This window comes from Chanodichthys erythropterus, chromosome 12, assembly GCF_024489055.1.
Source record: "Chanodichthys erythropterus isolate Z2021 chromosome 12, ASM2448905v1, whole genome shotgun sequence".
NCBI lineage: Eukaryota > Metazoa > Chordata > Actinopteri > Cypriniformes > Xenocyprididae > Chanodichthys > Chanodichthys erythropterus.
Window position 1 is genome coordinate 40,367,335 of NC_090232.1, and position 24,343 is coordinate 40,391,677.

At 35.8% G+C, this 24,343-nt stretch overlaps 4 protein-coding genes across 6 annotated transcripts; 1 reads left to right on the forward strand and 3 right to left on the reverse strand.

Annotated features, from left to right (window-relative positions):
• Positions 1-62: 62 nt before the first annotated feature.
• zgc:175214 (uncharacterized protein LOC557610 homolog) lies at positions 63-9,737 on the reverse strand. Of its 2 annotated transcripts, none has more exons than XM_067402476.1 (6): positions 8,388-8,634; positions 5,652-5,802; positions 4,805-4,847; positions 3,318-3,359; positions 2,467-2,549; positions 63-737 (listed from the first exon to the last, which is right to left on the reverse strand). In XM_067402476.1, the coding sequence occupies exons 1-6, from the start codon at positions 8,392-8,394 to the stop codon at positions 614-616; spliced, it is 450 nt and encodes a 149-aa protein (XP_067258577.1). In that variant the 5' UTR covers positions 8,395-8,634; the 3' UTR covers positions 63-613. The 2 variants fall into 2 exon arrangements, with proteins under 2 accessions (XP_067258577.1, XP_067258576.1); XM_067402475.1 differs by lacking the exon at positions 8,388-8,634 and adding an exon at positions 8,691-9,737 and having other exon boundaries at positions 67-737.
• A 3,525-nt stretch (positions 9,738-13,262) lies between these two features.
• On the reverse strand, positions 13,263-16,293 carry LOC137032962 (calcium homeostasis modulator 1). 2 transcript variants are annotated; one of them, XM_067405013.1, is made up of 3 exons: positions 16,227-16,293; positions 15,265-15,850; positions 13,263-14,167 (listed from the first exon to the last, which is right to left on the reverse strand). In XM_067405013.1, the coding sequence occupies exons 2-3, from the start codon at positions 15,814-15,816 to the stop codon at positions 13,472-13,474; spliced, it is 1,248 nt and encodes a 415-aa protein (XP_067261114.1). In that variant the 5' UTR covers positions 15,817-15,850; positions 16,227-16,293; the 3' UTR covers positions 13,263-13,471. The 2 variants fall into 2 exon arrangements, with proteins under 2 accessions (XP_067261114.1, XP_067261113.1); XM_067405012.1 differs by having other exon boundaries at positions 16,044-16,247.
• Positions 16,294-17,290: 997 nt separating this feature from the next.
• Positions 17,291-19,709, forward strand: LOC137032578 (inositol 1,4,5-trisphosphate receptor-interacting protein). Its single transcript, XM_067404372.1, has 2 exons — positions 17,291-17,423; positions 17,699-19,709. Exon 2 carries the CDS (start codon positions 17,700-17,702, stop codon positions 19,662-19,664), a length of 1,965 nt encoding a protein of 654 aa, XP_067260473.1. The 5' UTR covers positions 17,291-17,423; position 17,699; the 3' UTR covers positions 19,665-19,709.
• A 150-nt stretch (positions 19,710-19,859) lies between these two features.
• zp3c (zona pellucida glycoprotein 3c) lies at positions 19,860-22,845 on the reverse strand. The gene is made up of 8 exons (XM_067405058.1): positions 22,264-22,845; positions 22,070-22,188; positions 21,869-21,972; positions 21,430-21,604; positions 20,588-20,714; positions 20,348-20,436; positions 20,119-20,195; positions 19,860-20,039 (listed from the first exon to the last, which is right to left on the reverse strand). The coding sequence occupies exons 1-8, from the start codon at positions 22,834-22,836 to the stop codon at positions 19,903-19,905; spliced, it is 1,401 nt and encodes a 466-aa protein (XP_067261159.1). The 5' UTR covers positions 22,837-22,845; the 3' UTR covers positions 19,860-19,902.
• Positions 22,846-24,343: the final 1,498 nt, after the last annotated feature.

A 24,343-nucleotide genomic window follows, 5' to 3' on the forward strand; every position in this document is an offset into this window, starting at 1 on the left:
CCACAAAAACATTTTATTCAAAAACAAACAATACAAAATAACAAGAGAAAGGAACAATTCAAGCAATGAACACAATAAATGGAGAAGAACTGCTGGTTACTGATTACATATTGAATATTTCTGTAAGGACTACGCAGGATCTTTATGAAGACCTGTAGTACCAGTCAAACAGAGCACTACACCTACACCCTATTGTCACATATATACGGCAGTCCATCGACAGTAAAAGTTTAATTGCCGAAGTCTAATGTTTTCTTTTGATTCCTGGTTAGATCCCCTGAGGCAAACTCCTGAGATATTTACCTCTCGTTTTGACGTCCGTTACCCAGCATGCACGGTGTGTCTCTCGTTTTAGAACCTCGGCACGATACTACTTTAAAGAATATTGTGGCACGATATATAGGAGATTATTTTAATGTTTGGCTACTGGCAAAATGGTACTGAATCACTAGTGGAGGCTGAACGTTGTCGTCCTGGTATCTCGCGTTCTCCGGGTCCGCTGTGGCGGTGCATATAGATGGCTTTGGAGAGCCTTAGCAGGTCACGTGATTTGTTCCAACAATCGCAGAACTGGAGGGTGTTAATCTGGCCGTGGGCCGTACAGTTTTTGGGGTCACACCTCCTCTGGGTCTTGCAGCCCCTCAGCTCCTCGTGGGGCGTCGGCGTTCTGTACACGCATGATGGGTTTATTGCACATCGGGCAGACGCTGCGGATCTCTAACCATTTCAGCAGGCACCTGCAAGTTACAATGAAAGATTTCTTTAAAAATGTGGTTGCAAATGGCAGACTAGGTTTTTGCACTTTGGCATTTTGCTTGCCCATGCAAAAATGGCCACCACAATGCTAGGCTGTTGCTTGTAGTTTGTTTAGGGGTCAAAAGTGTGCGCAATAGTAAGAGTGATACTTAAAGGGTTAGTTCATCCAAAAATGAAAATTGTCATTAATTACTCGCACTCATGTCGTTCCACACCTGTAAGACCTGTAAGAACGAAGGTCTTATAGGTGTGGAACGACAAGAGGGTGAGTGAGTTATGACAGTTTTTTTCATTTTTGGGTGAACTAACCCTTTAAATGTCTTCAGGGCTCTGATGCATGTTATAAGAGATTATTATTCATACATCTAAATTGCATTGCATTATATTATTTATTAATATAATTTTTTGGGTTTTTTTTTTATATTTTTTTATATTTGGGTTTTTTATATTTAATTTTATATTCCTGAGACCCAAGTATAGACTTTTGTCCACTGTAGTAGACATAATATTTTAGCAAATTTCTCTGAAAACATATGTGTTTCATCCACAGTCTGGATGTCCTGTAAAAAGCAGATTCAGGGCTTTTCACATACCAAATGTTTGGAGGTTTCATCATGACCTTGATCTTTAAAAAATGATTGAATGATCAAATTTAGCATTCTTATGGAAATATTTTGTAATTGCAATTTAAATCTGACTAATTTTCTAATTGTTTATCATAAACCAACATCTCAGGAAATTGTTGTTGGGTTTCAAATCAGAAAACATCTTTGTTACGAAACAAGACATCGATTTCATATCCACTGTAGAGGACACCAGGACTTTTGAGGAAATCAGGCATTTTGGGAGACGCAAGTGAACAGGCAACGAAATTATAAATCAATATTCCTATGAAATATTAGGTATTCTTATGAAAAAAAAAAATCCATTGTTTTTGCCATGTCATTTCATACAGTCCTGATGTCCACTAAAGACACCAACATATGAATAAAATATATTTTTTCAAAGTTCAGATATTTTTTGTTTTTTTCCCATTTGTTTCTTAAGCTCCAAACAATGTAATGACAAAAAAAAACTATATTTACAAAAAAAAAAAAAAATCTCCTGGTTCTCAGGAGAATGTAAATGGACTCATATATACTACCTTTCAAAAGTTTGGAGTCTGTACATTTTTTAATGTTTCTGATAGAAGCCTTTTATGCATTTATTTAATCAAAAAAAGTAGTACAAACAGCAATATTATCATTTAACTCATTTCTATTTTATAATTTAAAATGTAATTTATTCCTATGTTGGCAAAGCTGAATTTTCAGCATCATTACTCAGTCTTCAGGGTCACATGATCCTTTAGAAATCATTCTAATATGATTTGATGCTCCAGAAACTTATATTATCAATGTTGAAAACAGTTAATATTTTTGTGTAATATTTCCTGGATATATTAGGGGGAGGTGTCATCGAAATTTTGGGTCTGTTTTCTCACTGTTGTGTTTATTAGGAGTTCTCTAACATAGTGGCCTCAAATTGATAAATTATAGTCACAAAACTTTAATTTTTGATGTCATTAAAAATAAACGTCCAAAGGCAAGTAATGTGTGAAACTGTGACTGATGTGTTTTCTGTGGAATTCTGCGAGCTCTATATTCCCAGCAGGCCTTGGCGTAAGTAAATGTCTCCCGTTAAGTAAACACTTGTTACTGTGGAACTCACTTCTTATGGAAGGTGTGTGAACACGGGCACACGCCCAGCTCGTCTCTGGTCTTGAATTCCTCTAGGCACACGGCACAGGGCTGCTGTGACACAATAGACAAAACAAATTTAGTGTCCCTTTCTTTTACACACATAATCCAAACACTTTATCTGTTTAGCAGTAGGCTACAGGAATGCTGGCTGTAGCCTTGCCAACATTGTCCCTTTGTTTTGGTTTCAGTCACACTTTTTCCTACTGCATGAAGGGGACTGGAAATCTACAGAAAATCACGTCTGGGCTCCCATAATGCAGTTCACCAGGTGGTTGAGAGGACCAGAAAATCCTGCAGAGGTCTATTTGCATAATCAAGAATTTCCCCTGAGGTTTTTACTAATCAAGTGAATACATCATAACCTAATTGAGCCTCGCTTGTGAAGGAATTTTTAATGCACTACGTGGGAGATATGAACTGCAGAACTATCTTTGATTCTGACACTTGTGTTCATAAATAGTTCTTCTCAAGAAATGCTGCCAACGTAATCAACAGGATACTGAACTCAGTCACATAATTTGATATATTTAACCCTATTTAGTGTGTAATGCAAATGAACTTGTACCATTTTAAAAAAGCACAGGTTTTCAGCTAATTCCATTACATTTTATAAGTAATATGTCATGATTTCCTCTAAAAAGTAGTTTTTAAAACTCTATGCAGAATTTTTGATTGTCCATGCATTTACTTATGCTGTCTGTGACATTTTGTGACATAATGGTTTGAGATTTCTGACGTCATACAAATTTTAGACAACATAGTTTAAACTATGTGGTAAAATGTAAAAATGTTCTTTTACAGAGAGCTTATGAAACTTACTCCCAGTAGGCTCAGCTTCTTTCCTGCACCTTTCAACACCACCTGTAAGAGAAAATAAAGAAAAATGACAATGTGTTGTTTAGTGTTAAAGAGTTAGTTCACCCAAAAATGAAAATAGTTTATTTATTACTCACCCTCATGCCGTTTCACACCCATAAGACCTTCATTAATCTTCCGAACGCAAATTAAGATATTTGTGTTGAAATCCGATGACTACAGTGGTTCAACCTTAATATTATAAAGCAACGGGAATATTTATGGTGCTCCAAAAACAAAATAACGACTTATATAGTGATGGCCGATTTCAAAACACTGCTTCATGAAGCTTCGGAGTGTTATGATTCAGCGAACAGTTGATTCGACACGCTGATTCATAACGCTCCGAATCTTCCTGAAGCAGTGTTTTGAAATCGGCCATCACTAAATAAGTCGTTATTTTGTTTTTTTTGGCACACCAAAAATATTCTTGTCGCTTTATAATATTAATATTGAACCACTGTACTCACATGAACTGATTTAAATATTTTTTTAGTACCTTTATGGATCTTGAGAGAGGAAATGTCATGTTCCCTATGAAGGCCTCACGGAGCCATTGGATTTCAACAAAAATATCTTAATTTGAAGATGAACGAAGGTCTTACGGGTCTGGAACGGCATGAGGGTGAGTAATAAATGACATTATTTTCATTTGTGGGTGAACTAACCCTTTAAATCGCTTCAATTAAAACTTTGTAATTTTCCAAACAGCCCCTCATCAGCCGTTGATCGACAAGCAGATAGCCACGCCCACAACTCACGCCATTGATCGAGTCAGCGTCGTTGCGTACAGAGCCGTTAAATTGTTGTGTAGGACTGAACAGACAAATCGCTGTGGCGAATTTTCATACAAGTCCACAGAAATACTTACTGTTTTGTAGTTCTCGAGAAAATTAACATATATACGGTGTACTTACAGTTGTCTCTACATTGGGATAGAATAAAGTATTTTAATAATCAAAAAGTTACATATATGATCGATCTCTACCAGGATAAAGCCACTGTAAGTAACTGAGAATTGACAAGTGTGCTTTTTGTATCGATTAATGTGTTTCCAATTGCATTTTAGTCTAGGTGTTTCTCTTTACATGTTATATAGCACTTTCTATGAATACAATTTTGAGTCTTAATGCTTTTTTTTTTTAAAGAAGGTCACATGTTTTTATTGTGAGCTTCATTACATATTTTAGATGAATTATTATCTGACATAAATTCAGAGGAGCTTGACCAACATTGTATGAAGGTAAGCACCTTCTTCAATTTTTAAAAAGACAAAATGAACTTTCATGCGTTTCTGTAACATAGTCATGGAAAATCTTGTGTCATGCTTGCATGCTAACTATTTATATAAGCAAAGTATATCATGAAGGTCATCTGTTAGATTGGATTTCATCAAGACTCTGGCAAAGACTATGCTATATTTATATCTAACTCTATTGTTTTAGGCCCACCTCATTGTAGCTGTACTGCTCCCTTGTGCCTTGCTGTTTCAACCTGTAAAGAGAAGAGAGAAAAAAAAAAAAAAAATGAAACAACACTTATATACTTCCTGAGTTCAACTGCAAAAACTGCTGTGGGTGGTGCAAAAGAGAGATGTTGTGATTGTGTAAATCATTTTGTTGCAGCATTTCCTGTCAAACTCTCATATGCATATACGTACAATACTTCTATACTAGTTTATACTAATAACTTGTAATTTATACTGTCATCTTAAAGTCTGACAAAGTTTTTAAATGTAAATTAAACTAATAATTAATTTGTTAAATAAAATAGTATTTATTATTCATTAAATATATGTGTGATTAGCTCACAGGGAACGTTCTGACAAGGTTCTCTCAAAGTTATGAACAAACGTTCTTCCAGTAACGTTAATAGAATGTTCATTCAAAGTTATCTGGTCGTTAAAAATGTTATCAGAACGTTAGCACAAAAACATTATCTGTACAGCATTCATGGAATGTTTTTTCCTGAAATGTTTAGTTCTGTTTTTGTTGTTTTTAATGTTACTACTTATTCAGAGAAGTAACATTCAAAAGTAACATTCCCATAATGTTCACAGAATGGAATGTTCCCTTAGAAAACATTAAAAAATAACATTTTCATAATTGAATGCCATGTTACCAAAATGTTCTTATGTATAAAAAAGAGTGAGAGAGAAAGATGTCTGGAACTTAGTATATAGTTTGCATTTCTCAGTGTCTTTCTACATGTCGTTACAGGAGCAGAACGCAACAAAGGACACATCTGATTTGTGTAACAGCAGTTGTGCGGGTGTGGTGAGTGTGTTTGGGTTCTTGCCTGAACAGATAGCAGCAGAAGATTACACTGAGCATGAAGATGAACATGCCTATGCCCAGTACGATGACGTACACATTGAGCGGCAGACGGTAGATGTCTTCCTCTGACATATCACAGTCTGAATGCTGCAGCCCTAGACCACAGAGGCAGCCTACACACAAACACACACTCAAATCAGCAGTTCAAACCACACACAAGCAGGAAGAACACAGTTCTTCAGTACGCCCACTTTCAAGGGAATTTTTGCAAATTAGCTATGCAAAAAACAAATATGAACAACTGTGGATTGCCTCCAACAAACCACCATCTGGCCTTTCGTGAAGCCATATGTGTGTTATAAGAGTATACCATTCATACTTTACTGTTATCTAACCATATAAGTTGTTCTCCATTCATATTCCCCCAGTCAGTCAACGTACTGTAAGAGTTAAAGATTAACGCAGCGTCTGCAAGAATCCCCCTTAGTTTGAGTCTGTGGAACAATTCATCTAAGGTGCTTATATGAAGGGGCTTCCACAGAGATTATTGTAAGCTTGTGTCATTCTGATGGGGACGGTATGAAGAGATTTAATGTGTGCCATATGCGCAGGCAACAATTATTATCATTATTATTATGTTTTGTCATATACAAAGGCAAAATATTTAATTTCTCTACAGTAATACAACTCAATACATTTTTGTTGAATTATTATTTTTATTATCATTCTTATGAATGATTATGACTGAATGAGTATGATATTTTTTATTGTATGAATGGAACTCAAAGAATGCCATGATACATTTTCGTATTCTGATTATGGTCTATATTCTGTTTAACACTTTTTATTCAGAAAAAGAGCTTCACATATATTCCATATATATACTAAGCAGCATAACTATTATTTCAACATTGATAATAATTTCTTTTTATCATCAATGTTGAAATAATTGTTTCCTGAGCAGCACATCATCATATTAGAATGATTTCTGTAGGATCATACGACACTGAAGCTGGAGTAATGATGCTGAAAATGAAGCTTTGATCACAGGAAGAAATTACATTCAAAAATATATTCAAATAGAAAATGGATTAAATGTAATATTTCACACTATTACAGTTTTACTGTATTTTTAATCAAATAAATGCAAACTTGGTGAGAAAAAAATCTTACTGAACATATATTGGGGGTCGTATATATATATATATATATATATATATATATATATATATATATATATTATATATCATATATATATATATATATTATATATCATATATAGTATATATATAATATATATATATATATATATATACGTATATATATATATATATATATATATATATATATATATATATATATATCGTATATATATATATATATATATCGTATATATATATCATATATATATATATATATATATATATATATATATATATATCGTATATATATATATATATATATATATATCGTATATATATATATATATATATATATATATCGTATATATATATATATATATATATATATATCGTATATATATATATATATATATCGTATATATATATATATATATATATATATATATATCGTATATATATATATATATCGTATATATATATATATATATATATATATATATATATATATATATATATATATATATATATATATATATATATATATATATATATATATATATATATATATATATATATATATATATATATATATATATATATATATCGTATATATATATATATATATATCGTATATATATATATATATATATCGTATATATATATATATATATATCGTATATATATATATATATATATCGTATATATATATATATATATATCGTATATATATATATATATATATCGTATATATATATATATATATATATATCGTATATATATATATATATATATATATCGTATATATATATATATATATATATCGTATATATATATATATATATATATATATATATATATATCGTATATATATATATATATATATATCGTATATATATATATATATATATATATATATATATATATATATATATATATATATATATCGTATATATATCGTATATATATATATATATATATATATCGTATATATATATATATATATATATATCGTATATATATATATATATATATATATATATATATATATATATATATATATATATATATATATATATATATATATATATATATATATATATATATATATATATATATATATATATATATATATATATATATATATATGTATATATATATATATCGTGTATATATATATATATCGTGTATATATATATATATCGTGTATATATATATATATCGTGTATATATATATATATCGTGTATATATATATATATATATATCGTGTATATATATATATATATATATATATATATATATATATATATATATATCGTATGTATATATATATCGTATGTATATATATATCGTATGTATATATATATCGTATGTATATATATATCGTATGTATATATATATCGTATGTATATATATATCGTATATATATATATATATCGTATATATATCGTATATATATCGTATATGACCCAAAAATATCAGTAATACATAAATATGCTGCCTTATTTTCTTTATCTGGTTTAGACAATCGGGTTGACGCGTTTACATGACATGACGTACACGTAATCAGAATCTGAGCAATTTCCGATAATCAGAAAGCATTTTTTTGTCTACTTACTGAGCATTACTGTCACATTTGACTTGTTACAGGTCGATTCATGATTTCATCTAAAAATAAATCTCTAGACATATCCGTTTTCAGAAAAGCAAAAGGCTGACAACATGCGGGTTGTTAAAAACAGTCTCAACATAGCACGAATATTTCATTATATCTTGACAAGCTACTTTTGACCTTTCTGAATAGTTCCCTTTGACTTCTTCAAACTGGTTTCAACATCCTCAGCAGCACTTCAGTGACTAATGCTGGGGGGAAAAAAACAAACTTAAGTTCAGCTTGGACTTTTTCGCAAAGGCCACTCACCGTTACACCATTGGAATGGTTGCATGTAATCTGACTCCAAGCACTGCTGCTGCAAACTCACTGCTTGTCTGGAACAGGCAATGCGGGGGCTGGAGGACACAACCGAAAACCAGATTCCAGCTTGACTTATTCCCGACAATTTGCCACTGTGCACCCTTCGTTGTTCCCGTAGGGCCGACGGGTCTAAAAACCAGCTCTTAAAATGATAGGGTGTGCTGTCTTGATTATAGTTCAATTATTCCTCCATTCATTCCACTCTTATGATGCCAGCATCGAAGAACAAAAGATTTCAATCACTCTTTGGCTCCGCTGATGTGAATATGCACAAGGTGCTTTGTTACAGAGACAAAGGGAGCATAATGTGCCCTTGATATTCTTCTTGTCTTTGAGAACGAGTCCATATGTGGCCGAACGGCACTTCAGATGTGATCTTCTTTGTGTAGTCACACACAAAAGTTAACAAATTCCTTGATAATTCCTGCGTCTGGTGGTTTAGTGAGCACTAAACATCCGTACGTGCAGAATTGTGAACAACATACGATCCATCTACAGTCTTTGTTATCCTTCAAACCCTCTTGCAAAAGACTTTGGCATGCCTTTGAGTCTCTTGTCGGTTATTCCAGCAGTTCTTCCTTGACGTCGCTCTTGGCCTGCCTTGTTTTTTCAGGTATATTCCTTTATCGAAGAGCAGGCCCTTTAGAGAAGGAAGAGAATGGTATTTTCAAGCCACTGGAGTGTTTATGTGTGTGTGTGCGCCTGTGTGGGGGAGTATTTTTTCTCTCCACCTAAAACCATCTGCTCTCTCAATCCTTCCATCAAAAAAGTAGACAAAAAACGAATCGTCCCTCAGCTCATTTAACAAATATCCCAGCCAAAACGCAAGCATCTGGGGGTTAAAGATGTGTGCTAGTGAGGCTGGCCAGTAATATTCTCCAGGAAGGCTCCTGCGTCTTTCCTGGCCGCACACATTCAGTTTGTAAACAGATCTGTGCTCATGTGATCCTGGTTTGCCTCGCAACTCTGTCCTCCAATCCCTCCCTCCCTTCCTGAGCGATTCCCCTCCTCCAATCCCTCACGCTCTCACTGCGCGACTGCAGTCACAGGATGGCCTCCTCTTCTTCTGTGTGTAAAGGCTGCAACATTTTAGAGGAAGTAACGCCACATGCATGCGCTCTGCTGCAGAAAAGAGAAGCCGAAGGTGACAGACAAAACAAGTGAGAGTGAAAAAAATGGGGCAGACTGCATGAGTTAAAGCGGTGACACATATATGCAGCACATCAGATCAGATGCAGATCGTGTTTCTGTCTGACCTACTAAAGCACTGCCATGATGGAAGCCTGTTTATGTTCAAACACAGAATATAACTGTAGCTTTTAAACAGAGAAAGGGCGGAAAAAGAAACAACAGACTCAGGCGACCAACCCCCAACACTGGTGCGAGATTCTGCTCTAGAGAAAACAGCTGCTGCTTGCCTAACAACCATGTGCTCCCTGTGTCTCTGTTTGTTGCACTCAGCAATCTTAATGACTTATCTGTGTAGTGCACAGTTCAGTTTCATGTCAACCAGATTATTTGCTGGTTATCTAAAGGCTGGAATATACTACATGACTTTTAAAATCTGAACACACTATGTGTCACACACACTTGCTGGCTTTGTACAATTTGTACACTAAACGACAGAGGATCACACAATACCAGACTTTCAAGTCATTACGAACAAAACAAACTCATGCAGAAACACTTGCCTTGTTACTACCCTGACAGCATCATAGTGATGGCCCAGATCCGGCCCATATCTGGTCTGCGTGTGATCCACAAGTACCAGATGTGGGCCGGATCTGGGCCACACTATGTTGCTGTCTAGGTAGGAGATGCATGACAAATGAAAACAATAGGCTATGTGTTCTAAAATCGGCTCAAAATATCAACCATGTTTGATAACTTTGAAGCTAAAAAGTCTGTGACCATCATCCACTACACAAATTTCTTTGAAATCTGTCAACTCAAATCAGCAAAAGTTGTGTAGTGTAGTCCAAATCACTGGTTACATTTCATTCTAAGGTTGTTTCACACCTGGCTCTCGTGATGAAACCTTGATTCCTGCTCTAACTGCATTATATATATAATTAAAATAAAATTAAATATATCTCATTTATCAGTTAGAGCAGGAATGTTGGCTACATTTGTATAAGTGTTTGCATGTGTCTTGACAGCTATAAAGCCACAATAAGTTTGTGGAGCGAACTTGTCAATCCATCTTGATGGATGACGCAGAGGAAACTCTGACCAATAAGAGGACAGTTTTACTCACATGTGACTTGCATAATCACATTTTGGTACACTTTGAAATGTTGCCTTGAGAAAGTGAACTGAACCAAGAAGAAAGTGCAACACTGTAACAAATTTAGTCAGTTTCGGAAAAAAAGGCAAAGAATCTACAGGTCCAAAAATCGGCCAAGTATGCCATACACTGTCTTACAGGTCTTACCCTCATGTCGTCCCAAACCCGTAAGACCTTTGTTAATCTGCGGAACACAAATTAAGGTATTTTTAATGAAATCCGAGAGCTTTCTGATCTCACTATACACAGCAACGTCATAACAAATTTCAAGGCCCAGAAAGGTACTAAAGACATTGTTAAAATAGTCCATGTGACTGCAGTGGATCAACATTAATGTTATGAAGCCACGAGAATACTTTTTGTGCACAAAAACAAAACAAAAATAACGACTTTATTCAACAATCTCTCCTATGTCAGTCTCCTACACTGTTGACGTAGTGAACGCAGTAATGGCTTCCTTGTTTACGTCCGAATGCCGGCTCAGTATTGGCCGATGCCGTACACGTGAGCAGCACGACGCATACATGTGATGCTGATGCAGGAGCCGGCCAATAGCGTTCGGACGTAAACATGGAAGCTTTGCAATGCGTTCACTACGTCATCAGCGTAGGAGACTGACATAGAAAAGAAGAGATTTTTGAATAAACTGGTTATTTTTGTTTTGGTTTTGTGCACAAAAAGGATTCCCGTCGCTTCACAACATTAAGGTTGAACCACTGCAGTCACATGGACTATTTTAACAATGTCTTTACTACCTTTCTGGACCTCAAAAAGTGCAGTGACATTGCTGCCAATGCAGGCCTGTCGCCAAGGGGGGCATTAGGAGGCAGTGTGTTTTTATTATTGTGTTGTTCAAGGAATTGAAAAGCTTTTGTGCCTCGTGTTTGCAAAGTATATTGCCATAATGCAAAGGGGTTTAGTTTTTGATGAAGTTTGATCTAATTAGGATCAACTATCTTGTGTTTTTGTGGTAATATAGAACTTTATTTCATTACAGAAGTCTATTTCTTTAGATATAGAAGTCTATTTCATTAATAATAAATACGGGACATTATTATTTTGGCGAACATCTGTTTCAGATTATAAAAATGTGCCCCCCTATGAAAACCGAATGCCCCCCATTCTATATGTTCTGGCGACGGCCCTGTGCCAATACATGGTTCAGATGCCTCTCGGATTTCATCAAAAATATCTTCATTTGTGTTCTGAAGATGAACGAAAGTCTTACGGATTTGGGACTACATGAGTAATTAATGACAGAAATTTCATTTTTGGGTGAACTAACCCTTTAAATCACCCTTTCGGTAATTGAACTAAAGTAAAACATAAATATTTATTGAAGAATGTACACTTAAGAAACTTAAATGAAATTAATAATAATTCCTTGGAAAATAAATGAAATAAATTCAAATTAAAACTGAAATACAAATAAAACTATATAGAAATATAAAAAAAAGAATAAAAATGACAAAAGCACATAATAAAATTACTAAATCTTTAGTAGACCTTTATTAAAATTTAAATGAAAACAAAAGCTAATTAAAAATAGTATTAAATAAATAAATATTAACAGAGGTTTCTTCAAAGTCCTTAATGTGATTATTATTCAAATTAATTAATTATTGTTTTTTTTTATGAAGATCACATTTAAATGGCTTGGAAACATTTTTTACTGTGCCTTCCTTTATTTTTTACAAATGTAGATTTGTTAGTACTTTTATTTGTACAAATGTGTATATATTATATATATAAGAAAATAAAAATACTAATATATATTGGATAGAATGAAAAGTGTGTTAAGAGAGTCTTAGGCCCTGTCCCAAATGGCACCCTGAACACTGCAGTCTTCCTACAATTTCGCACTTTCGTGATGTAATGCTGCTTTGACTGTCGGAAAGAAGTCTGCTGCAGAGCTCACTTCAGTGCAGGCTCAGCAAAAGTGTACATCAAGGGCGCATATCGACCGCAAAGTGGGCATGCACCCTTCTGAAACCTAAAATGACAAATTGGACAACTCACAATCTCGTGGACTTCATGATCACACATACACAGTGACCATTGTAAGTCCATAGGTGTATATGAAGTGTACCATTTGGGGCAGGGCCTTAGTTCTTGGACTGAAAAAGGTTACAGAATGTCAAAAGTTGCTGTGGTGAGATGTGTTGTATAGTGACCTCTGGTGGCACAAAGTGAAACTGCATTCTATTTAAAATCTTTTGCTGAAGAGAATGTTTTTTTTTTTTTTGTATCTTCTTACACAAAGTTAAGACTGACAGATATATTTTGCACTCTGAAAAGTGGCTCTAAACTAGAATTATCATTCATAGCTTTGGTTATATAATGTGATAAGTAATATTTAATTGTAATTGAAATTACAATAATCAATGTGTTTTGATGGTTATAACAACATATAAAGCAATTTAGCAATATAGTAGGATACTCATACCTTACTATAATACACTGCCCATGCTTTCTTTTGAGCACTGTATGAAGAAGGAACACCGCCATTCATGAATTCATTTTGGCTTGTGCTAGCTTTGCTTTCTCTTTTTGTAAAGCCATTTTGGTCCACACTACAGCTAGCATTATCATATCCCCTGCCCACATCACTTTGGCCAATATCAAGGCCAGCATTCACATAACCACTTTTGAAGCCTTTTTGGCCCACACTAGGGTCAGTTTTATCACAGACATGTCCATCTTGATTATTGTTAGCATTCATGCTACAATCTCCATTTTGTCCAGCGCTAAAATCTTCACACTTTCTTAGACTCAGTGCAGGTTTGCACATGTGCCAGTCCCACAGCACCTTGTTCATGGTGTCCTGGCGACGAATCCCCAACAGTTTGTCTTCTTCAGTTTCAGGTTTATCATCATCATCACTATCATCTCCACATGAATGATCATGGAAGCTCTGAATCTCACCGCTAATACCCTCAAAGTACTGCTTGATGCAAACCTTGGCGAAACTTTTGGCATGTTCTGTGCAAGTCTCATCAAACATCTTGCGCTCCGTGTCTACATAGTGAGACCAGTATTTGGTTTTGAGGAAGGCGGCCTGGGTGAAGCAGGGCCGAATGGCTCTGATTAAAAATGCAACAATTGTGATGATCAACAAGAACAACCATCCAAAAGCCTGGAACATTTAGAATATAGACAAACAAATGTGAATTAGTAACATTAGTATTTTCATCGTATTTATCTTAAGTAAATAAAGGGTTAGTTCCCCTGAAATTAATTACTCTCCCTTGTGCCATTTTACACCTGTAAGACCTTCGTTGATCTTTGAAACACAAATTAAGATATTTTTGTTCAAATCCGATGGCTCAGTGAGGCCTCCATAGCCAGCAATGACATTTCCTCTCTCAAGATCCATAAAGGTACTAAAAACATATTTAAATCAGTTCATGTGAGTACAGTGGTTCAATATTAATATTATAAAGCGACAAGGATATTTTTGGTGCACCAAAAAAACAAAATAACGACTTATTTAGTGATGACAGATTTCAAAACACTGCTTCAGGAAGTTTCAGAGCATTATGAATCAGTGTGTCGAATTATGATTCAGATCATGTGCCAAACTACTGAAATCACGTGACTTTGGCGCTCCGAACTGCAGATTCAACACACTGATTCATAACGCTCCGAAGCTTCATGAAGCAGTGTTTTGAAATCGGCCATCACTATATAATTTGATATTTTGTTTATTTTGGTGCTCCAAAAATATTCTCATTGCTTTATAATATTAATATTGAACCACTGTACTCACATGAACTAATTTAAATATGTTTTTAGTACCTTTATGGATCTTGAGAGAGGAAGTGTCATTGCTCCCTATGGAGGCCTCACGGAGCCATCAGATTTCAACTAAAATATCTTAATTTGTGTTCCGAAGATTAACGAAGGTTTTACGGGTGTGGAACGGCATGAGGGTGAGTAATAAATGACATTATTTTCATTTTTGGGTGAACTAATCCTTTAATGTTTTATAAGGTTTTACCTAACTATAACCTTGATCTAAGCAGGAGCTCACTTTTATATTATGAAAAGTGTGATTATGATTTTTTTTTTAAGATTGTGACTTTTTTCATACTTTCTCCACATTTCTGTAGACTTCTAACTTTTGTGCTGAGTTTAGGCAGCATTGAAAATGTAATTTTAATGGAGTCTTACTGTTACTTTGAATTAATATCAAGCATACAGTACTACAATAAGCAGATCAACATACAGTACCTGTGAAATACAGCGTATGTATCTGGAAACGGCGTCTCTGGATAGAATGTGTTGGCCATCGTATATATGCTTGCATGGAATTTTGGCCAGCGTTCGTAAGAGTTCCTCTTGAGACAGTCCATATCCACTTACATTTTTGCCAAACTGGGACATATCCAGGTCCATACTGTAGGCACACAGGAAGCTTTTACCATCCATTAGAGTCACTGAGATCCAAACGGCTGGCGCGATGAGCGATCGCTGGGAAATGGATACACACATGTAGCGCATGACCGTAGGGTCCTTCCTCCGCTGTCCCATTGGACGTTTCCACTCCTCTGCCAGCATTGAGACATTGTTGTTCAGTACAAAACCCAAAAGGAAGAACCATATAGGTGGAATAACCAGCATACTGATCCCATAGGAGTAGTTATATTCAGGGATGCAGGGGCAGTTGAATTCAAAAGACGTATATAGCTGAGCACTAGCCAGGGCCATGATGCCACAAATGCCATTCATAAAAGACTCTTGGTTGGACTGGAGGATCTGGGCCATCATACGGAACTTATCCATTTTGATATGTTGGTTGGTCTATCCTGATATTAACCTGTGAGAGAAGAAAATTTGTTACTTAACGATCAATATTGATATTTCACATGCAAAATGTCTTTCATAAAAGCTTTTTTATCAAATTGGACTCTTACAGTCTAATGATGAACTGTACATAATAAGACCAAGTAAATAGGGTTACAACACAACATCATTAAAAACAAATTAAACATTGTGTGGGGAAGAATTACAGTCAGACAGATATCTTGCCCAGTCTACTTAGAGAATTTTGCAATGTTCAGCCAAATATTCATCCGTCGTCTCTGTGAACTCAACTGAAAAGAATTATAATTCACCTGTCAAAGCAGAGGATTCGTGTTATCAGTTTCAGCCTTCATACTGTCCATCTCTGTCACACAAAACAACATACGCACCTTCTTCCACGTGATGTAAACAATTCCCAGTTCATAGGTGGAGATTTGATTGATCTGTTGATCTTCTTTCCGTCTGTTTAAATTTTTGTCCCTCCAAACATCATGATTTCAGTTTCAATGCACAAAAGTCTTTGTGTTATTTGAAGTACATGTATTTACATACCTGGTGTGGCTCAGAGCGCATGCAAAGGTATTGCCTCACCCTATTCAAATTTAATCTTCTGTGGGATCCAGCACAGTTGCTGGAAAACTTTTGAAGTTTGATGAACACTGGTGTGTTATTAATTAAATAAATCATCCATATTTGCCACACTTGCTATGTGGCAGCAGTACATACTATGCATCTCTCTGCTAACAAAATGTGGCAAGACAAAAGTTGATTTAATGTAAAGTCAAGATAAAGAGATGTGCTTAGATTTAAATGCAAATGTATTCATGCAGGGTTGAGCTGAGAGTAAAAAATAATCAATTCCTAAGCTTTGAAATCAAGTCTTCTCCATGGTTGGAGTCGATTCCACTAACAGCTCAATTGAAGGGCCTGACATAACAAAGGCCATGTTCATTGCCTCCATTACTAAACTATGACACATCCCAGAAAATGCTAATAGTGGGATTTTGATTCACCTCAGTGTCTCGAATCTGTTCACCAAAAAGTTGTTCATATTCGTTGACTACTTGATTCTTTCTGTTCATTACCTGTGTATGTTGGTGACCAGTAAGTCTTTTGGAGTATTATGATTTTATACTCCAGAGCACAACACCATAACATCACTAATTTAAACCACATCTTTAAAAGGATGATATCTAAATGCAAAATTAACAAGGTTAAGAGCACATTAGAGACAATCAAAGAGGTTACTGTTTATAAATAGTAAGCACCACTAATTATACATGCAAATATGTTTTATTTCAATGACTACAAGTGATTCACACTATATTTTTTTCATTCATACACAGCAATCGTACAAACTTGCATATATCTTTGCATGAAGAGTGTGTTACCGGTCTTAAAAAAGAGGAAGGGGTTGTACGACAGCATCAGGAAGCATGTAGTCACACTCAAACTCTGACAGTGTACATCCTGTGTGAGAAGCAAAAAAAAAAAAACAGAGCCTCGTGAAAATAATTTCAACCATTTTCTTTTTTCAGCTTCACACGAGACTTCGTTTTCTGTACTTAAAGGTGTGATATTGAGAGGTAAGGTAATATTAAGAAAGTATTATTAAAGAGGTGCATTAGGTAATAAAGTATAACGTAAATTAAAAAAACAATATATGAGAATGACATACACGATTCCTACCGGAAGTACAGAGCAGTAATATATTACACTTGATTATTTCAAAAGTATCTTGATACTCAATAGTTACTTTATTCTTTATTGTCAGTTATGATGAAGCTCACGGATTTTCAAATAATTTAATAGAGAAAATACAGCTTTGTGAAGAGGAAGTAATTTTTTTTTCCATTCACAGGATGGAGGACACTTTTCTAAAGGTGTTTCTCGTTGTCGTCAGTATGCTGCTCTCAAAGGATCACAATGTCACTCACGACCAAGATGACAGCATCACGGTGAGCATGCAAAACCATGAGCACTTTCTTCTGAAAGAGAGGGCAAAGCTAGAACAAGGGGAGCAAGCTGTTGCCATTGAACTGCCACATTCAAATCAGGAAGTGTCACAAAGTGATCGCACGGTGCCAAGAAGAGAGGGGGATATGTCAGATGTTCAACAAATTATGCCAAATGTCAAAACCACGGAGCTGCATAAGGAGCAAATGTCCCCAGTGGGAGAGCAAAATGACTTCCGCCAAAAGGAGTTTGCACCAGATGACCAGGAAATACTGGATATTGACAAAGACAAACGGACATTGCATATGCCAAAGGAAGACCTAACACATAAACAAGTCAATGTGGACCAGTCAGGGTCTGCTGTGGACCAGAACGTCTCTCAGGGGGATGCAACACAGCCGGAAAAGCCACAAAGCGGCCGGATTGACACCCATCATGAAGTTGATCGGGGATTAGTCGTTGACCAAAACATATCCACGTCAAGCCAAGGGTCGACAATAACTCAAGGGAAACAATCTAGTGATCAAGAGGACACCTTTACCTGGTACTTTTGGAAGACACTCTCCTTGATTTCATTACTTCGTTTTTTGAAAAGGTTCCTAGGAAAGGGTTTCAAACTGCAAAGGAAGATGCAATGCCAGAACATCTTATCTGGAATATCTAATATTGATAACGAGACATTAACTAGCTTCCATAACCAATGTGTCTTGGTTCCACCCAGTCACAGATGGAAAACTTTTGAGTTTGTAGAGGGTTTTGTGAAAGACCTTCTGGAAACTGTGAAAAATATGAGCGCTGCAGGTTCAGACATGAAGATTGTGGACTTTGTTGGTGTTGGCAGCTTATACGAGCAATGGGCTTCAAGGAAGAGCATCGTGTGCGACATACACATACCCATCATCCCACCAAAGCCATATAGCTTCGAATTTGAGCTTTTGAAAGAAAGTAGAGGTTCTTCAACCACCCAGTACTTTTGTAAAATCAAGATGGTCAAAGGCGCAGCAAGTTCAACCACCTGCCCTTGCAGCAATTCTAACCTAGATGATGATGATGATATGTTGTGCCTTCTACATCCAGATAACAAAAAGGATGATCATGTAACTGAAAGTTACATTAATGACCTTCTATGTGAAGAGAACAGCTCATATCTTGCAAAAACACATGTTGTGAAGTGGTTTAAAACAGCCATTAGGAAAGCATGGAAAGAGATCAGCCACAAATATGAGTTTGAGCTAATATTCCAGAATAGGGAAAACCCTGGAAGTCTGAAAGTTCGGTTCAGGTCGGGACAGGTCATTCTGTTCAGCCTCACTCCCATTGTCAGGTTTAAAGACTCAAGGGTACATCTGATCTCCAATCTTCCCTGTACCATATTTTCTGATACCCACTGGCCCATATGTTTTACACACTATGAAAACGCCCTTCTTGAGCACGCAACCAAAACGCTTCCTGACAATGCATGCCATATTCATTGTCTGCAGATCCTTTCCTTCCTACACAAACACCAAACTGGCCTGACTGGACCATGTGGGCTAACAAGCTACCATTTGAAGAATGCACTGTTGAATCTTCTTGTCAACAACCCCTCATCTTGGGACCCTGAGCAGATGGTTTTAAAGCTAAGTGATCTGCTGACCTTCCTCCTAGAGAAACTTGAAGACAAAGCATTTGACCATGCTCTGGTGGGGAACCCTCTTATTCCTACTGAAATTGGACTTCCTGAAGAGTTCAGAACAGGAAAGCCAATTAACTTGTTTCTGCCATTATTAAATGAGGAGTTGTACAGAAAAACCAAAAGACACTTACTGGAGATGATTAGAAACATGCCTGTGCTGATATATGAATATGGATCAGTAAGAAGTGTTCTGTAAAAAGATCCACTTAGTTTGTGATATTGTATGTGTATTGTATGTGAAAAAAACATTAAATCTTGTACTTCTTTATCATGCATTCAAATGTTTCTTGTGGTGAAAAAAAAAAAAAAAAAGCCAAGAATCAGAAAAAATTTGTTTATATCACTTAAACTTGTCAAAGCATAACCACATTATTTATAACAGTGCCATCTTATGATCCAACTTAAAACATCTGCCATCTGTAAAAGACATCCTCCTAGTAATCGGACTCCCAGAACAGTGAAAAGTCATCATGGCCAGTTAATGAGAAATCAGGCATGGGCTCCTTTGGTGAAAGTGATGATTTCTTTCCCATCTTCAACTCCCAGGAGTCACTGGTGATCATTGACCTACCTGTTAGAAACGATCTTGGTCAGTGGGAAAACAATTTGAGCAAATCAAACTTAATTTGGGAAATTAAATTAATTCTGACCAGTTGCCCTTAGAGGAGCAGGACATGTAGATGCACAGCAGTTACAGACAGAGGAATCACCATACAGCTCGGTCCACCTGAAGCACACAAATGTCTACACTTAAGGTCTTGGATTCATTTTAATAGTCTTCACTCTAAAAAAAAAGATGGTTCAGTAACATGATATTCAAGGAAGATCAGAGCAGAAAGTTTGCACATTTTGGGAATAAATTTGAGCTTGTAAACTCACCCCTTGTATTTTGCGTTATACATGCATGACTTGGCACTAGGTGTAGGGGTCTCTGGTCCAAAGTCAAACTCACAATGCATAAACATACTCTATCAAGGGAAGAGTTTAAAAAAAAAAAACAAAAAAAAAAAAACACCTATTACCTACAGGTGTGTGACGCTAATTGTTCAATCATACATTTAAAAAAAAAAAAAAAAAAAAAAAAGTCAACAAGACAATGTATTAAACATGAAACTTTACCTTTTTGGATGATGGCTGGGAAACCATGTTTTTAAACATAAAAGCTGTCATACAAAATCTCACAGTCAACTTGTTAGAACTGGTGTAGAACTTTGTCAGAGCGCTGTTCTTGCTGTCCACCAGGCATCTATACAGAGATAAAGTTGGAACAGAAACTCCAATCATTTTTCTTCTGTTACAACATAAAGCTACACAATTAAAAGATCACCTATGTGATCTTATTCCTAAATTACAGGAGTTGCCGATGTCTATTAACCTTAAGTACGATCACAGCAAACATTCAAATCTGCATTGGCACTGCTGCTGAACCAGTGAGAGCAGATGTCATGTATAGTTATGAAACCGCTTTACAAACAGTATTTTAGTTACAAACATTGAAATTAAAATCACAGAAGTACTGGAATAAGTTTATAGTTTGGATATAAACACTGGATGTCTAAGGTAGCAATCAAAATAGAGCAAATCACCTTTTGAAAGTAACTAGACTCTTGAAATAGTTGTATAAAATTGCATCCATACACCAGTAGGTGGCAACAAGTGACTTAAACTCCAACTCTATTTGCCATTCAATCATTCAAGTGAGATATAGATGGATATTATACACATTTACACACTCTAATCCAGTAATGAAAAAAAAAAAAAAATTCTCATTTTTAAAAGGACTGCAGCACTTATTTTGTCAGAACCTCTAGTAAATTACATGTTACTTGGTTTAGTTTATCCAGAATCATGCAGCTCTATGAAACCTAAACTACAGTCAACCTTAAAGACATTCTGTTAACATAGAAAACCCAACTCAATGTGCTTGGTTTCTCAAATTAGAATGTAGATTGCATATTTACCCATAATTCTCTACCACAGGATATTTATCCGTTGACAAAGGGCTTGGGTGGGAAGTGACAAAACAACTGTTCAGATACATCCGTTTTTTTTTTTCCATGCTGGAACCTTTAGCTTCAAAGCACATGGGTTTGCCAATGACAAAGCTCTGGCCAACCAGAAGATTGTTCCAAGACGCTGAAAATCAGACAAAAATCGAATCAGTTTACACATGCAATTTTACCAATTCAGTACAAACTAACCTCAAATCAACAGAATTTGAGGCATCATGCTGATCACAACCACCAGTCCAGTCCCAAACAAACATCTGTGAGCAACTTGGAAGTGAACATGGCAAAAGTTTGGAGAATTTGAAAGAAGAAATGTGAAGCTCATGAGAGCACTCAAACAGCTCAAATATTCAAATACATAAATACTTGAAAGGAAAGATTTACAACATACCATCCATTGCAGCAAGTCTGGTCCCTGATTGACGGTGTAGGGGCTTGTAGAAGGTTCCACCTGCTATGTGGGGCAAGAATCCTACTGCATAAGAGCGATGGAACCTTAAAATTAAGTTTACAACAAAAAAAAGCCACTCAATTAAACTGAATGCACTTAACGCTACAAAATGTACCACACAGAAGTTAAAAACCACTTTACTTTGTGTAGCTACATCGAATAGGCACAGTAAATGGAAGCTCCCTCACAATCAGCTCAGTGGCGACTGACATAGGCCTATAGTATAGTGTGTTCGTGTAAGTCACACGATTGGCATCCTCCTGAAATAAAACGACATGTCACGTCACTAGAAAGATCATTAACGGGGAGTAGCGATGAGAAATACCGTCACCCACCCCTCGAATTATTTCACATCCTTTCAGATAGTACAGGAAGTGATAGTGAGTATCCGTGGCTTTATTGACCGCACACGTTCCCAGCTTTAAGTCTTTCCATGCACTGGGGTTGGTAAACAAACTTTTCAGCACTCTCACGTGAATCCGGTCCAGGTAACACATCACGTCAACCATCTTTGACGCAGGAGCAAAGGCAGATTGCACAGGTTTTCCAGCGGCCTTTTCGGCCAGAAGTATTGACTTGACCAGCGAAGGCATCGGCCTACCGCCGATTTCTGGGGTAAAAAGTTCTTTGTGTAGCATAGATGCTGGTATTCGTACCGACACCGGTAGATTTAGCGGCTTAATCTTAGCTTCTTCTGAGCCTGATAAACCAGTTTTGAATTGTGGTACAAATCCATCACGGAAATCTTCATTACCATCATCGCCATCACCATTTGCAATTAGTGTGAAATTTTCCATTGAGTTCCAGTCCTCCTCCAAATCAAAGTCAGTGTCACTGCCATCAAAATTCAATGAGAATACTAAATGATTAGAGCTGAGAAAAACAATAAGAAGACTGTTCAGCCACATCCTCTGCTGTTTCACGTGACCGTTCCTATGCTTAATTACTTTTCATTTCAACACATTTGTAGTATCAGTGTGACAAGAAACACCTGCTGTTAATTGGCACAAACCTGAAGCTTCACCAAAAACAGGTAAAGTTTGGCGTCTGCTGGATAAAGCTGGTATTGCATGTAGCAAACGCATCGCAAGAGTCAGAAAAAAGAACACTTTTTTTTCAATTGTGAAAATAAATAAATAAATTGGTTGAGTTTAAATTTTTGCTCACACTGGCTTCATATTAAACCAAAATATTTACTTTGTACATAAAACGTTTATCCTTGTTCTGCTGCCCATCACTTTGGCACATTTTTCGAGACAATCTTCTCCCAAAAATTAAGATATTGTTGATGAAATCTGATGGCTCAGTGAGGCCTCTATTGAGAGCAAAGCCATTGAATATCTCAAGGTCCATAAAGGTACTAAAAACATATTTGAAACAAAAGATTCATGAAGCTTGAAGTAGTGTTTTGGATAGATTGTTGAAAAGTCGTTATTTTGTTTTTTTTGGCGCACAAAATTATTCTTATCGCTTTGTAATATTAAGGTAGAACTAATGAACTCACATGAACTGTTTCAAATATGTTTTTAGTACCTTTATGGACCTTGAGAGTTTCAATGGCTTTGCTCTCAATAGAGGCCTCACTGAGCCATCGGATTTCATCAGAAGTATCTTAATTTGTGTTCCAAAGATGAATGAAGGTCTTACAGGTTTAGAACGACATGAGGGTGAGTAATTAATGACATTATTTTCATTGTAAGTGAACTAACTCTTTATCATTCTCTAAATGTAACTCTATTGCAACTCTATCTTCCGGTTTGAAAAGCAAAGTCAGAGCAACGTCATAAAATCTGACATCATTGTGTACTTCCGGCAGGATTCAGAGTGCTGGTTGGCTCCAAGTATGTGCTGGTTGAACATGCTGACGTCATCAGTTTCTACATTTATTCATGACTTAAAGCTCATTCAATCCAATCACTGCGCTGTTATATGCATAAGATTATGATTGCGGTATTATGCATGAGGAAGTATCACTTCTCTCGCCTCGGTCTCTCGTCATTCAGAGACATATAGTTGGTGTTCGTTTCTTTAGTGCTAAGACACAATGTGTTTTCCTGCGACGCGACCAGAGCAGAGGTTTGGGTGCATGTGGATTGTTTTGCTGTAATCTACCAGCACAAATGGAAAATATGTTCGCGTGAGATCGCGTTACAGCGGAGAATTCAAATGTCAAAAAAGTATGTATTTTTCACTCTGTGGCGTGCAGCACCCAAGCAGTATTCTCTTCAGGTGTGTCTTTGTTTCTCCCGTTGTTCAGATCTGCATTTAAAGGATTAGTTCACTTTCAAATAAAAATTTCCTAATAATTTACTCTCCCCCATGTTATCCAAGATGTTCATGTCCTTTTTTCTTCAGTCGAAAAGAAATTAATGTTTTTGATATTCTCCTTATAGTGGACTTCAATTGGCCCCAAGC